Source organism: Numenius arquata, chromosome 1 (assembly GCF_964106895.1).
Source record: "Numenius arquata chromosome 1, bNumArq3.hap1.1, whole genome shotgun sequence".
Taxonomy (NCBI): Eukaryota; Metazoa; Chordata; class Aves; order Charadriiformes; family Scolopacidae; genus Numenius; species Numenius arquata.
Genome location: NC_133576.1, coordinates 133350294 through 133365965, shown reverse-complemented (window position 1 = coordinate 133365965; position 15672 = coordinate 133350294). Strand labels below are relative to the sequence as shown.

At 42.7% G+C, this 15672-nt stretch overlaps 1 protein-coding gene across 2 annotated transcripts; it reads left to right on the top strand.

The window, feature by feature from the left end:
* Nucleotides 1-503: 503 nt before the first annotated feature.
* Nucleotides 504-13595, top strand: CCDC90B (coiled-coil domain containing 90B). 2 transcript variants are annotated; one of them, XR_012463226.1, is made up of 10 exons: nucleotides 513-635; nucleotides 3503-3622; nucleotides 6281-6384; nucleotides 9063-9164; nucleotides 9839-9880; nucleotides 9961-10032; nucleotides 10122-10175; nucleotides 10815-10929; nucleotides 12102-12251; nucleotides 13060-13344. XR_012463226.1 is itself a non-coding variant. In XM_074145029.1 (9 exons), exons 1-9 carry the CDS (start codon nucleotides 539-541, stop codon nucleotides 12155-12157), a joined length of 762 nt encoding a protein of 253 aa, XP_074001130.1. In that variant the 5' UTR covers nucleotides 504-538; the 3' UTR covers nucleotides 12158-13595. The 2 variants fall into 2 exon arrangements, 1 of the variants encoding a protein (XP_074001130.1); XM_074145029.1 differs by having other exon boundaries at nucleotides 504-635; nucleotides 12102-13595.
* The last annotated feature ends 2077 nt before the right edge of the window (nucleotides 13596-15672 follow it).

Here is a 15672-nt window from a genome sequence, read left to right as displayed (position 1 = left end):
GAGCAGTTCACAAGTTTTTTTCCTATCCCCTCCTCTGCCTGATGTGCTTTGTGGGTGTTTTAACTCTGCCTGTTCATCTCGGCTCTCAACGGGCATCAACACCTTTTACCCAGGCCTAGTGCCAGAGGCCAGGCCACTCCCTGCTGCCAGCGGCCTAAAAACCCCACCCGACCCGAGCTGATTTGCTACGGATCAGCCTCTTGCACATCTCCAAGCCGCAGCCAAGCTATGAGAAACGCTTGTGGTCCGAAGCATCCAGGCTGCTGACGGCAATTTGAGCTTATAAACGAGGAGGACAGAACCGCGGCCGCCCGCTCAGTGGCAACATAGCGGCCACGGCGCCCGCCGCCGCCAGAGGCCGCTGTCTGCGCTGTGACTCCTCCCCTCCGCACGGTGGCGCAGCGCTGCCGTCCTCAATCCTGCCGGTCTGGAACTACAGCGCCCAGCATGCCCCGCGGGGCCCCACCGGAAGCGGTTCTCGACTGCGCTTGCGCAATGGGGAGGGCGAGTGGGCCGGAAGCGGCGGGGTGGTGCCGCCATGAGGGGAGTGGGGCCTATCGCCGCGCTCCTGGCCTGGGGCGGCGGTTCCCGGTCGGGCTCGCTCTGGGCTCTGGTGCCTCCGTTCCCGCGGAGAGGTGAGAGGCACCGGAGGGAGCCGGCAAGTCAGCCGGGCTGTGCGAACACAGGGGAGGCAGGCGGCTCCCGGCCCCTCCGAGGGGCGAAAGCGGCAGGAGGGGGCACCCGGCTGCCTCTGTGGTGGGTGACCTCGGCCGCGGCCACACAGGGCGTTTGGTGGCCCGGGCCAGTTGCCTGAGCGAGGTCTCGGGGCCCTGTCCCCGGTGCGGTTGAGGAAGGGCAAAACACCTCCCGTGGGGCTGCGGCGAGTCCCAGGGAAGGGGTGCGGTACGTGGGCGAGGGCGGTTACGGGGACTGACAGGGGGTGTTCGAGACGGGAGGAGCAATGGGAGTCAGCCAAGGGGTGCAGAAAGTCATCACAAAACGGTGTCTCGGTGCGGTCTGTGAAAACGTCGGTGAGTTTCAGAACAGCTTTGGGCTGAGAGCCCAAAGTTGGTGAGGGGTCTGGAGCACAAGTTTTATGAGGAGCGGCTGTGGGAGCTGGGGGTGTTCAGCCTGGAGAAAAGGAGGCTGAGGGGAGACCTTATCACTCTCTATAACTCCCTGAAAGGAGGGTGTAGCGAGGTGGGGGTCGGTCTGCAAAGTAACAAGTGATAGGACAAGAAGAAATCGCCTCAGATTCTGCCAAGGGGGGTTTAGATTGAATATTAGGAGAAATTTCTTCACTGAAAGGATTGTCAAACTTTGGAACAGGTTGTCCAAGGAGGTGGTGCAATCTCCGTCCCTGGAGGCATTTAATTGATGAGAGACATGGTTTAGTGGTGGGCTTGGCAGCATTAGGTTAACAGTTGGACCTGATGATCTTAAAGGTCTTTTCAAACCTAAACAATTCTATAATTAAGTGAATACAGGAGTGAAGCAATACACAAGTGAAGTTAAAGTTTCACTGTTAGGTGAAACACAGCAGCATGTCTAGGCAAGCAAAAGCTTCATGCTGTAATACTAGCTTTTCTGAGAGAATGTGTCTACAATGTATATGTTCAGTGAAAAAAAAATCCCCTGATGCATTCAGAGGACAGAGAGCTGTTCTGGCCCAGTGAAAAAAGAACATTTTATTTCACAGTAAATTTTAGAATTCTTTTAAATTATTTGTACGTAGTACTTAGTGTGGATGCACTTAAACACAAATCTTTCCTTTGTCTCTTTAATCTTTTATACAGACTTTGGTTTGGATGCTACAGCTGGCTTATAGTACTTGTTTAGCTACAAGGTAGCACATATATTGTGCCACTGTAGATAAATCAAGTTAACTTCCCAGTTGTTCAAATAATATAAATCTTTTGAGTAAAGGTGTAGATAAGATACAGAACAGGTTAAGGCGGAGAGCCAGCAGTGAGACAGGTTTCAAATAAGCATGGATTTAGAAGTAACAGGACTTTTTAGATAACAAAGGCACCAGTACAGGTTAGGCGTGGACCTGCTGGAGACAAGTTCTGAAGAGAAAGATCTGGGGGTCCTGGTAGACAGAAAAATGACAGTGAGCAAGCAGTGTGCTCTTGTGGCCAGGAAGGCCAGTGGAATCCTGGGCTGCATAAGGAAGAGTGTGGCCAGTAGGTCAAGGGAAGTCATTCTCCCCCTCTACTCTGCACTGGTGAGGCCACAACTGGAATACTGCATCCAGTTCTGGGCTCCCCAGTTCAAGAGGGACAGGGAACTACTGGAAAGAGTTCAGTGAAGGGCGATGAGGATGATTCAAGGATTGGAGCATCTCCCTTATGAAGAAAGGCTGAGAGAGCTGGGACTCTTTAGTTTGGAGAAGAGAAGGCTGAGGGGAGACCTTATCAATGCTTATAAGTATCTGAAGGGTGGGTGGAAGGAGGAGGGAGCCAGACTCTTTTCAGTGGTTGCCAGTGATAGGACGAGGGGCAATGGGCACAAGTTGGAACATAGGAGGTTCCACTCAAATATGATGAAAAATTTCTTCACGGTGAGGGTGACAGAGCCCTGGAACAGGCTGCCCAGGGAGGTTGTGGAGTCCCCTTCTTTGGAGATTTTCAAGACCCACCTGGATGCAGTCCTGAGTAACATGCTCTGACATGCTCTGGGCAATCCTGCTTCAGCAGGGGAGTTGGACTAGATGATCTCTATGGTCCCTTCCAACTCTAAAAAAAAATTCAGTGAAAGAATCTATCAGAACAGAATCTATAATGTGCAAGGCCCCACAAAGATACAATGAAAGAAGAAATATACTTGAAATAGTATATTTTCCCTACTTGAAAAGTGGGAGCAGCAGTGAAACATCTTGTGGGAAGGCATTCATGTAATAAATAGGGTGGATCTTTAACTACTACCTCTCTCTGAGGTATAGGGTACAGACATCGTATCACTTTGTTTCCCCATTACTTTCTGATGAACCAGCAAAATCATTCTGAACAATACATTTGCATAACTTCCTAAAAAAAAAAATAAATAAATCTGTAGCTTTATCTTTACACATGGCACTCTCCGTGCTGGAAAGGATAGTTATAGGAGAAAGTGTAAAAAGAATGTGGTCGAGGGATTCTGTGAAGAACCAAAGGAATGATCTTAGCTGTAACCAGCAGAAGTTAGCAGCATGTTCGAACTGCTGATGTTTTAAAAGTAGAAACATGATTTAAATGATGTTTCTCAAATATTACAAAGCAATTACTTGTGGTGGTTTTAATTTTAGTGTATCAGGATACACTGCTTCCTAGTGACACAAATGTATTTAAGATCGATATAGGAGTCCTAGTTAGTATAGATTTCTTATGGAAAAGGGATGGATGGTTCCTGATGTGTGCTGTAACCAAGCTGTCAAAAGGACTCAGCTTTTTGCTGCAACATCCGTGCAGCTATAAAATGTGAACTAATTCAGGTTAAATTTAAATCACGGTATCACTTCCAGGTTTTGCTGCCACGCTCATTAGGAAGTCATACGATGTCAGAAGAGTTGAAATCACTCCCCTGGAACAGAGGAAGGTAACTTTTGATACCCATGCTTTAGTGCAGGATCTGGAAGCCCATGGTAAGTGAAATCTGGTAAATAATTCAAAGGAAAACTTTTAGTTTAAGTACTAAAACTTTGAGTGCTATCAGTTTTCCCAAAGTACCAACACTTATAAAATGTTTTGGCAGCCTCTGGAGGTGGCTGGTGAAGGAGAGGCATCTGATACTGTTTGATGCCTTCTGTAACAGTACAAATAAACTGTTACATCAACTTAACCTGATTTGTAAGGCAAGTTTATGTAGTGTCTTCCAGCCAAGGAATACAATACACTCAACAAATTTAAAGTAACAATACTAGTTAAAGAACTGTTTCCTAGCATAAATGAAGCTTTAGTAGAAGTTCCTTCTACTAGCCTGCTAATAGTAACTTAATGGTTTTTTCTCTGGCTAGAATATTTGCAGCAGCCTAGTGCTATGATTCGCTCTTAATACCTGCTTTTTTTGGGGGGGGGGAATGTGGCTGGCTGAAGTCAGGTGAAGGGTCCATCCAGCCCTGGGTTCTGTCTCCTGACAGCAGCTAGGAGTCACTGCCTGCAGAAGAGTGTTAAAACGGGGCAGATGCATGTGACACACCCTCTTCTACTTTCTAAGTCTCCAACTGTTTTCACCCTGGAAGTATTTTGGGTGTGAGTTTTAGGTTTTTTCACCCTGGGTATGTTTGGGTGTGAGTTTTAGTCACCTTCAGTGGAATTCTTTTCACAAGCTTATTCAGTCCCTGAACCACTATAAACTGATTAGTACCCAAAACATCCTTTCTCATGGAGTTTCAGACATCCACTCCTTTTGTTTTTGCAGAACCTGGCTTCATGAGGTTAATTTGTTGCCTGCTTAGCTCTTTTGTGGGAAGAGGGAATGACCGTTTGGTCATGTCAGTCATGATTATGTAAACTTCTGTCATGTACCTCCATGATTCTTTCCAAACAGAAAAGTCCTAGCTTGTTGAATTTTTTCTTGACCAGTAGCTTTTCCATACTTCTGATCATTCCTGATTCCCTTCTGTGAATCTTTTCCACATCTATCACAACCTGTTTCAAAGGGGAGGGAACAGAGCTCCTGGCACGGAATGTCCCGTGGATTTCAACAGTGACATAATGTTCCATCCATTTTGTTTTCTGCTTCTTTCCTTAGTAATTCCTACGGCTTTGGTTTGCTTTATTGATCCCTACTAAGCATTGAGCTGATAGCTTCATCACACTAGCAACTCTCTTTTAAAATCCCAAGATCTTTCTCCTGAGTGACAGTAAGAACTTTATACAATCTGAGGTTAGGATCTTTTTCCACTATTTGGGTCTAATAATAATGTGTATTAGACGACTCCTAATAGTCCACTAACAATGTTTGTTTTTTTTATGCACGTCAGGCTTGTCAGCCACTTCCCAACACCTCTTCTGGAACTGTTTAACAACTGGCATCTTATTTGCCATTTTCCAGTCCTTGTGTAACTGAGGTAGTTTATGAGATGTTACTTTCCCAAGTACTAATTCAGCTATTTCTTCTTTTGAGTTCCTTTAGAACTTGTGGGGTGAAGTCTGTCACTGCGTTGTTCGTTTAATTTGTTCCGTAACTTCTACAGATACTTCAGTACTACACTGACAGGGCTCTATAGGTAAAATCTATACAAATCACAAAAGTGAGAGAGGCATTTAGTTTTTCTCAAACTTGCTGCAGGCGGTTTTCAGGCTCCGCTCTCTTGCTTATAGGAATTTCTCCACATTTTCTAAACTTCCACGCAGCAAGGACAGTTCCTGCTATAGAGGAAGAACAAAATAATGAATTGGTGAAAACCTGAGCAACTCTAAAAATTCCGAGGAACTGAAGCAATATTATCACACCTCATAGTGGAAGGAAACTGTCTTGCACATAGCGTGACAGTACCAGTATTTTAGAAGGGAGCGGTGACGTATTTCTCTACATATCTCTACATAATGAGATAAATTAAAGCATTTTTCAACACAAAGCTAGTTGATCCCATTTTATTAAGTGGGTCAATTGAAATACAACACATCAGTGAGAGTGCTGGAAAGAAATCCTTAGGGCAAAAGCTCTCAGCACTACATCGGACATGGCTAATTGGCCATTCACCACACATCATCTTTAACTCTTCAAAATTGCACCACACTATAGACGAAGTGTAGTTTTTATCATCAGAAAGCAAAAATCCCAGTCTGAATTCATTCTGCAGGCAACAGATGCAGCAGTTTTTAAAATCAATTTGGCACGTGTTCATATCTGCGCAGAACAATTTCGATATATGCAGACCTCTTAGTTTTATTCTACAGGGTGCACGCGTTGTAGCTCAAGGTAAGTTTAGTTTTAACAGAATTTGCAAAAGTTCACTATAAAGTAAAATTTTGCTGAATTATTTTTATAAGGCATGAACAGTTAAACAATGTACAGGAATGTGGTCTGCCTGTCAGCTGCGTGCATAGAGATTACTTCAATATACCAAAAGTTAATGTGCTTCAGATTTCTGCAGCATTAAGTCTGTGGTTTTTGTAGTTAAAAGTCACAGTGACTGGCTCCTCGATGACAGTTTTCAGTAGCTGGGTGACTTCCCATTTGCCCATGTAGTTAGGTACAGCACTTCAGTGTCCTTGTTTATTATGTACCTCTTGCTATTCTCTTTGTCCAGCTTTCTAATACTATCTTAACTTGTTATCTTTCAATTCTCTTCTAGGCTTTGGGAAGGAACAAGCGGAGACCATCGTATCGGCATTAATAACCCTGTCGAATGTCAGCTTAGACACAGTCTATAAGGATATGGTTACACAGACTCAGCAGGTAAGAATTAATCTATGGTGCACGTATACAGCATTGTGTAGCTTATATTTGCATATTTAAAAGGCAAGTGAGCAACTCTACTATAAACACTTCACTGAGATAGGTTTTCCTAAATTTCAAGGTGGTGTTAAGAATGGTAATATCTGACACCTTTCATCTCACAGGAGTGTTTTCCAGATGCAGCCACAATATGTAAAAGTAACGCAGAGATTGCTTCATTTGCTGCTGAAAAGTTCTGAGGTGACACAAAAGTTTTAACTGTGCTTTACAGCGGTTGAGGGCAGAATTGAGATTCAGGGAGTGGTTCCTGAGAGATAACAAAACCACCTGTCGGTGTTTTTATTGGACTTCAGTAAAGATATCAACTCAGTTCTGAGATGTACTGTATTTGCCCTACTTTACTGTTCATAAACTAAAAAATACTGTTAAAACTATTTAATCATTTTATTCTGCATTTCAGTCTCTAAAGCTACATCTGTAGTAAAAGCTAAACTTGGTTGGCTCACACATGGTGGGCACACAGCCCCACACGGTTGGCCAGAGCCACTGCGGTGCCTTTGTTTGATTTTTTTTTTTTTTTTTTTTTTTTTTTTTTTGCCTTGTGCCAGCTCCATCTCCCTGACCTGGGCGCAACTTCTGAGAAAGAAGAGGGCCAGGAACTGTTCCCAGCAGGCAGAGTGGACAGACCCACCTTGATTTAGGAGGAAGGGATTTTAGCCAGCTGGACTGTAATTTTTAGTGCGTCATGTGCCCTCGGGGACAGAAGTGTGCTTTGAATTATTTAGTTGTTAGTATAAACCTTGCTGTTTGCGCCGGTCAGGTCAGCACCTCAGCCTGCACCAGCAAAGCATGGAGGTGTCTGCTTTGCTGAGACATTCCAGGTCGTGTTTGTGGCCACATCTGGAGGCAGTGATTCAGTTAAGGAGCATGGCTGGTTTTTCTGTTGGGAATAGAAGCGGTGACAAGTTTTGCTTTAACAAATTGACAAAATAAAAAGAGCTTTAGTTTTTCTCATAGGCCAGACATCTGGGCCAGGATAATAAAGCTCTGATGCACAGTAATGGTTTTAATAATTACTCGGGAAGGCTGTGCAAGCTGAAATTACATGCCATTCTTCTTCAGCGAGTTAATGCAATTACGCATTCATTGCTATTTTATTTAAATTGCTGAGCCTTACTTCCAACAGATTTTTATCTTACTGGCATTAATTCTTAATAAAAGTTATCAAACTTTTTCTATAACTCTCAGAAGAAAAAAACTTTTGTCTCTATTTTTTTCATCAAAATGGAAATCTTTCTCTTTGGAGATCCTATTATATGTTAAAAAAGTCAGTATCCTGAACGTAATTTGCATGGAATTGTGTTAGGCGGCAACACTGGGTTTTATAGTATAGTCAGTGTTAAGGCTGAATCACAGAATCACATGGGGTTGGCAGGGACCTCTGGAGATCATCTAGTCCAACCCCCCTGCCAAAGCAGGTCCACCTAGAGCAGGTTGCACAGGAGTGTGTCCAGGCGGGTTTTGAATGTCTCCAGAGATGGAGACTCCACCACCTCTTTGGGCAGCCTGTTCCAGTGCTCTGCCTCTCTCAAAGTGAAGAAGTTCCTCCACAAGTTTAGATGGACCTTCCTATGTACAAGTTTGTGCCCATTTCCTCTTGTCCTGTCACTGGGCACCACTGAAAAAAGACTGGCCCCTTCCTCTTGACACCCACCCTTTAAGTATTTATAGGTGTTGGTCCTCCCTCAGTCTTCCCTTCTCCAGACTGAAAAGACCCAAGTCCCTCAGCCTTTAATGTTTTAAGAAGGGATGTAAAAAGTTCATTGTGTTCAACAAAGTAGTCAGACTTCAGTAGAAGTTGGGTCAGGGCATGTTATAATGAATTTAATTGAACATAGAATCTGAGAAATACTGTTTGGTTGTAATCTGAATGAGAGCTCTTCGTTTTGCTGGCTCTCAGCTTCAAAAGCAGAACCCCACAGAGATATGTCATTTTCCGTGCTAAATAGTAGGGTAACTTCCTTATGCTCGCTAAAGGAGTATCACTTTTGAGATTCTAAAATACAAAGTTTCTTCCTTTATTTTCTTTTTTTGCTCTGTAGTTCTGTAGAGCTCTGTAGCTCTACAGCCTCTGCAGTAGCGGCTGAATTCCAAACTATTTAGTCCAAACACCAGGAAGGCTTTTTTTTGTTACTTTTCAGCAATGTTTCACTAGTTTGCCTCACGCTTAACACTGAGAGGACAGTCTGATTTCCATATCATTAAGTCTTTGGCTTTTGATGACTTTGTGGGCAAGAAATGCAAGTGCTGCCTTAGGAACTGGATTGAAACCAGCAATTAATGCTTCATAGGCTACTGATCGTTCATGGAAAATCAGAGAGAGTGAAGGACTAACCTGAACTTTCAGGTCTATTTTGTTTCGTAGCTACTTGGACTAATACTTCTGGCTTTTGTGCTTTAAAGCAACAGAAAAAGCAAAAAATCAAAACCTCTTGAGTCTTTCAGACAAATTGCAGCTATAAAATTCTGGGTTTCTGTCACTTTCTTGTTGGAGAGTCTTCCCGTTTTTGTCGTTTGCAGTAGCTAATTTCATAATTTTGGACCTAAAAAATGTTTACTTTCCTGTTCTTATCGGAAAGTGGGCAATTTAATCATTGACATGTTTTATTGTTTCTAAGGAAATAACTTTACAGCAGATAATGGCACATTTGGACTCCATTCGAAAAGATATGGTCATCCTGGAGAAAAGTGAATTTGCAAACTTGAGAGCAGAGAATGAGGTACTAATAAATATTTTTAATGGAGCAGTTAAATTGTACTATACGTTGGGCTATACCTGTTGTATGTTTTTGTGGAATAAAATATGAATGTAAAAGTAATTATGGATACTTTTGTCAGAGTATTTGTAGATTACAACTTCTGTGATGACATAAAAATATATTTCATATGATAAGATTTGCTCAGTTCTGCTGTAAAGAAGAAAAAAGCTGGACGCTGTTGTCTTCTGTACTTTTATTTAAGGAGATTCTGGTAGATTCTTGTCACCATTAACCATACAATGCAGGGAGAGCAGTCAGCTGTTTCTTTGCAACAATTTAGTGATAATACAAAACTGGTGATAATAATAAAAAACTGGCGATTGAGACACGTGCTGCTTTTGCTTGCTAGCATTTTGGTATTTTTTTCTCCTGTCTTTAGTCTCAGAATAACATGATCGTCATTGTTACAAAATAATTCCTTTATTTTGAGGAGAATTCCCAGCAGATTCTATGTGGCCATACAGATTGAACTCGCTAGTTTAGGATATTTAATGAAGAACAAATTGCTCTGTTGGGAGAAAAATTAAGGAAGAGTAATTGCACACGTGCGGTGGTAACACTTACATGACTGATTCACTTGGTCAGGAGTTTTCTGAATTTGTAAAACGTTTTTTCTTTTCCCCCTCTGCACCTAGAAAATGAAAATTGAATTAGATCAAGTTAAACAGCAGCTAATGGTAAGTAAACAGCAAGTACCTACACCCTCCTGTTGGGGAAAGTAAATAGCTATTTTCATAATCTTTTATTTGCTTTGAAGAATGAAACCGGTAAAATCCGAGCTGACAGCAAACTAGACATAAACCTGGAAAGGAGCAGAGTGACGGATATGGTAAGCTTAAGCTGGTCTAAGAAGATACCCTTATCACTGCTGTGTCGTGTTTTCCGTTACTACAATTGTGATGTATTGTTTATCCACAGTTTACAGATCAGGAGAGGAAACTGATGGAAGCAACTACAGAGTTTCATAAAATAGTAAGTGCTGAACAAAGCTCCTTGTCTCTCGAGCAGGATACAGTTACGTGTTGTGTGTTACGTAAGCCCCAGACGGTCGTGAAAGTAATAGATTTTTGAATGATATAAAGCCAAAGGCTGGGATCACCCAGGTCTGTTGTATGTGTTTATTGCTGAGGTCTGTGGGATTTGCACTGAGCTGCACCAGAGGGATGGTTCAGGGGCCGACAGCCAAGCAAATATTTCAAGGGCTGGAAGTCTTCAAAGCTGCTGGCGGGCACTGAAGGCTCCAATGGACATGTCCCATCATACCCTTTTTCTGGATATGGCTTGTGAATGCTTAAACCTTTCTTTTGCAGAAATTTAGGGATACTACCTATGGGCTGTAGAATGCCTCCTTTAGGAGGCACTGGCATATCAGAGACAAAAGTCTGTATGATTTGAGTTTTTTCTTTTTCTATCTCGTTAATATTCTTTCTGGATCATATTAAATGCTGCTCTGTGTCTTCTAAGGTCTCTTACCAGATACATATTTTACGTCGGTGATAGGTTGGAAATTGGTATCTCTTGTTGCTGGTAGCATGGCATTCTTGTTTGGTTTTTCTAAGATGAAAGGGCTAGAGATCGTTGTCAAATACATGCTCTCTTTTAATTTTTCAGGATTCAAGTACCAACAGCGTTATCTCAGAAATCAGTAATAAAATTGACACGGAAATAGCTTCCTTAAAAACACTCATGGAATCAAATAAACTCGATACAATACGTTATTTGGCAGGTATGTAATAGGCAAGGAGGTGGGTACCAGTATTGTATTTTGGATGTACAAAATTTTATTCACGAGTATGTGCAAAGTGAATTCAAGAAGTCAGTTGTGTAGCAGCAGATAACTGGGATCGGGCAGGGAGGTGATCTTCCCCAGTTGCAAGAAATGTGACAGAGAACACAGAAGAGGTGGGAACATAAAGACACTGCTGCAGTTGGGCTAAGATTGCGCCCAGAACAGGGATAAGGAGAAACATGGACATGATTTTATTTTTTTTTAAAGGAGAGGAAAGAAGCCTGAACACCTTGTCGAGTCTGACGGTACCTCTGCTTGCTGCAGGGCAGCCATGTATGTAGCAGAGCTGCTCCCACAGTTCTCCTGCCCTTATTTAAGTTACCCTGAAAGTTTGCTGATATTTGGCACTAGTCTGAGAGTGACCAGTTCTGCCTCCCGTTCAGCCCTCCACAGACACACAGTTCCAGTGTGGCAGTACTGGTACTTTCCCCTGCCAAGCAGAACAAATTTAAGTCTGATTTGAGGTTGTCTTCTCAATATATACATAACCAATGACATTCTTTTTATCCAGCTCCAATACAATAAAAGAGTAACGTGTTATATTTGGAAGTGAGAACAAGTTCAAAGGGAAACATAATTAGCTTTATTCTAACACTAATTAAAAGAGCAGCTTAACAAATCTGAAAGACAGCTCATTGGGCTTCAGAGGCACTGTCTGGATTAATGTTGTGTCAGAGAGGCGTATGGTTCGTTCGTTGTCATTTTGTTCAGTGGGAAATCATTTTAATTATGTCTAATGCAAGACCTGGCACAACTATCTCTCCTGTAATACGTTTCCAATAGATGGGTGACAATAGGAAAAGTTACTGTAGCCTGTTGTAGTTCTTCAGAGGTGTGTCCCTGAAAACATAGTTCCTCGGGCTGCTGGATGTGACCTCCCATCTCACCTCCTGGGCAGTGCTATGGTGCAGGATATTCCAGGCAAGACAAGTCATTGTCTGCTAAAAGTATTCTATTACACATGCAGCAATTCAGGAAGTTTAGGAGGCTCTGCTCTATAGTTGTTATCATTCTTTCATCTGCTTACAGTTACATTTCCTGTATGTAGACGGTGATACAATTTCACATTCAGCTAATTATTTCCTTTTGTTTCGTTTCTTTTTTAACAGCTTCGGTATTCACTTGCTTAGCAATAGCCCTGGGATTTTACAGGTTCTGGAAGTAGCTCTAGATGGAATGACTGCATCAAATACAGATGGAGAAAAGGCCACCCAGGCAACATCAGTTCAACGAACATGTTTGCACTGTTGCTAACCTTGGTACCTTTTTGTTTTGATGTTCTTACTGTGCACTAAAAATGTTTCTCAATATATAACGCTAAAGATCAAAACAATTGGGGGAAAGTAGGCAAATAGTGATATTTCATTGTCCTCTATTGAATACTGTATTTATTTCAAAGGACTTCTTGCGCTAAATAAGACAGTGTTTCCTCATGTGTCTTAGTAGTAGTTTTGGGGTTTTTTGGAACATTCTCAATGGAACGTTCTCAGTCTCGGCTCCTCTTGAAATGGAAATACTGAACATTTGATAGGCCTTTGAAGTGGGAATACTGTCCCCTAGGTAGTATTCACAGTATGGAAATACTATATATATATATGTATAAAATATATATTCCCCCAGTATGGGAATACTAATGCCAGATTCCAACAGATCTACTCTGGTCCCAGTAAATTAATCTTAAATATAGGATCTGGATTTTTGCCTTCAGTCTGTTCCTCTCTTTTTCTGATGGATTGAAGCCTGGCCCTTTGGGGTTTTTTATTTATATATAAACACACACTCCAAGGCCTTTAGTAAAGTATCCTTGTTTTTCTTGAAAACTGGTTTACATAAATTTAAAATCTCACGTAGAACTAAAGCGTCTCCAGAGATTTATTTTATTTAGTATCTCTTGCAATTTCTGTAACCCCCAGAGGTCAACAGAATGGGAGAACTCCTCTGTCTTTCCAAGGGAAATGCCTTCACTCCCAGCAGCTGTGTTTCAGCCCTGGGGCAGATAAGTGCTCTTAACTCCCCCAAGCAGGGCAGAGTATTTCCAATAAACACTCATGTATTTTCTGGGCATAGGATCTGACTTAGAATGTGGAAATACTCAGCATCTCAGTGGTGCCAGTGTGGTGGTAGTCATCCTCCTCCCATCTCCACACTCCTCTGGACTGTTCTGTAATCCTGTGGGACACACTGACCCTTTGAACTTCTGGTGATGATATCTCTACCTTCTGCAAGGACCTCACAGCTCTGGTTGCAGAGATGGGACGTAGCAGGTGGATGCCTTCCAAAACTGAAGTAGTTTCACCTCATTGAGTATAAATACATATGCTTGGTTTGTTTCTTTTAATAAAGTAATACCTTAAAAAAAACTTTCTGGATTAAACTTTTAAGTAATAGTAGGCACTTTATAGGGTAAAAATTATTTAGTACTGAGTAACAGCAATTTTTTTTTTGTTGCAGTGTTATTCTGTTTACAATTGAACTTGCTGGTATCCTGCTAATTCTTATATTCTGTGCATTAAATTATTTATCTTCATTTAAGAAAATAGCAAAATACAAGAAATTAATTTTATCTGAGGGACTTGAATACAAATTACCAGACTGTAAACAGGCATAGTGTTATTAAGGTGCTTTTTTTGCCTTTTTTTTTTTTTTTTTTCTCTTCCCCTTTCTCTCAGGAGGTGATTGTCCCCCTGTACTCAGCACTGGTGAGGCCCCACCTTGAGTACTGTGTCCAGTTTTGGGCCCCTTACCACAAAAAAGACATTGAGGTGCTGGAGCGGGTCCAGAGAAGGGCAACGAAGCTGGTGGGGGGTCTGGAGAACAAGTCTTAGGAGGAGCGGCTGAGGGAGCTGGGGTGTTCAGCCTGGAGAAAAGAAGGCTGAGGGGAGACCTTATCGCTCTTTAGAACTACCTGAAAGGAGGGTGTAGAGAGGGGGGGTCGGTCTCTTCTCCCAAGTCACAGGCGATAGGATAAGAGGAAATGGCCTCAAGTTGCACCAGGGGAGGTTCAGATTGGATATCAGGAAGAATTTTTTCACTGAAAGGGTTATTAAGCATTGGAATGGGCTGCCCAGAGAAGTGGTTGAGGCACCATCCCTGGAGGTATTTAAAAGACGGGTTGACATAGCACTTAGTGACATGCTTTAGTGATTTTTTTTATAATAAGCGTTAGGTTGATGGTTGGACTAGATGATCTTAAAGGTCCCTTCCAACCTAAACAAGTCTATGAATCTAAGTAAAGTGGGGATAGTGTTCTCAGGGCTAGGAGGGCCTATCTCATTGCTAAACTACTACTGGACAAGATGAGAAGTCTTTCTGTTGTTTGTTTGGGTTGTTTTTTAATGAAAAAGGCTGCTGCTGTGATTTAAAAACAAACACTTTGTGTTGTTTAGAATATTGCCATTCTACCTCCCGAGTCTGCCTGTCCCTCGTCGGAGGCTCATTCCTCAGCGCAGTCTCACGAACACTCCTCCAGGGCTGCACGCTGGCTTCTTCTTTACTTTCTTTTTCTCTTCACAAGACTTAGAGGTGGTCTTAGCTTCCTGAAACAAAGGATGTCGCAGCCATTAAATAGCAATCGCTTAAACCTGCTACCTCCTAAGATAGGATTTGAAAATATATGGCTTTGAGTAACCACTGCATATCGTGTTCAAATTGAAGCTGAGGGCAGAGCGTAGTGCCTGGGCATGGGATGATGGGCACAGCAGGGTGAGATTTGAAGGTCCCTTGGTTGTAGCAGTCACTCAGAGCAGAAGTTTTTGAAAACAAACCTGCCTGAATAGAAGTTGTCTCCAGTCCCCAGTAGTAAACCTAATGCCCAACTGGACTTTTTTAGGTTGCTACTGGTGAAAAAAACTAACTAAAACCACTCTTCCACCCTAGAAATGGGACACTCTACACCTAGATTTTTAAACCTGCCAGGGAAGAACAGGTAATATCTCAAACTGAGCTGTGGAAACAGAAAGTGGCTTTTGTTCAGAGGTGGAGGCACCTACCTGGGCTGAGGGTCTCGGCAGCATGGAAAAGATCAGTCCCAAGGATGCATTGGGAAGCAAACAGCTGTAGGAGCATCACAGCTTGCGTAGGGTGTCAGGGAATGCTGGTACTGGCTGAAGAAAAGGGCAAAAAAGCCCAGGAGGGGAGGAAAGGTGCAGAAACAATCCTGCAAGGGGGGCAGGAGAAAGCAAGCAGGGAAGGGGGATAGAAGGAAGATGGAAGGAATTGTGCAATGTGGTTGTGCCAGACCACATGGTTTTGCTCAGGCACACACACGCATGTGAGAACGTAGCTGTGGAGCCAGCACCCTGCACAAGTGTGTGACACAGGCACCACAGCGAGCTGAAGGCTCAGGTTAGAAAAAGCTCAGGTCGTTATCTAGTAAGGACATTCCAAGCACCTGACCTCACTCAAAGCATGCTGAAGAAGGTGGTAATGGTACCTTTTTCATCCAGCAACCCAATTTCGCCTCCAAGAAATACGTAAATGTTTCACATGATGTACAGGCCAGCTGCCCCCTCCTGCATGATTGCCCTAATAATCAGCTTATAAAGCTGTTTTCTCTCACTTACTCCCTCCGGACCAGTGAATACTGAAACACAGTGGTCACGCTGCCCAGCTGTGAGCAGGGGAATGGATATTGCTCCATCTCAGAAAAGCAGACGTCACGCTGATTAGAACATCCCCCCT

Bases quoted from the DNA above. Each gene is read 5' to 3' on its own strand.
- CCDC90B (XM_074145029.1), top strand. From the start codon at position 539: ATGAGGGGAGTGGGGCCTATCGCCGCGCTCCTGGCCTGGGGCGGCGGT. The intron at 6,385-9,062 runs GTAAGAATTAAT...ATTGTTTCTAAG, and splicing joins TGGTTACACAGACTCAGCAG to GAAATAACTTTACAGCAGAT. The intron at 10,176-10,814 runs GTAAGTGCTGAA...TTAATTTTTCAG, and splicing joins CTACAGAGTTTCATAAAATA to GATTCAAGTACCAACAGCGT.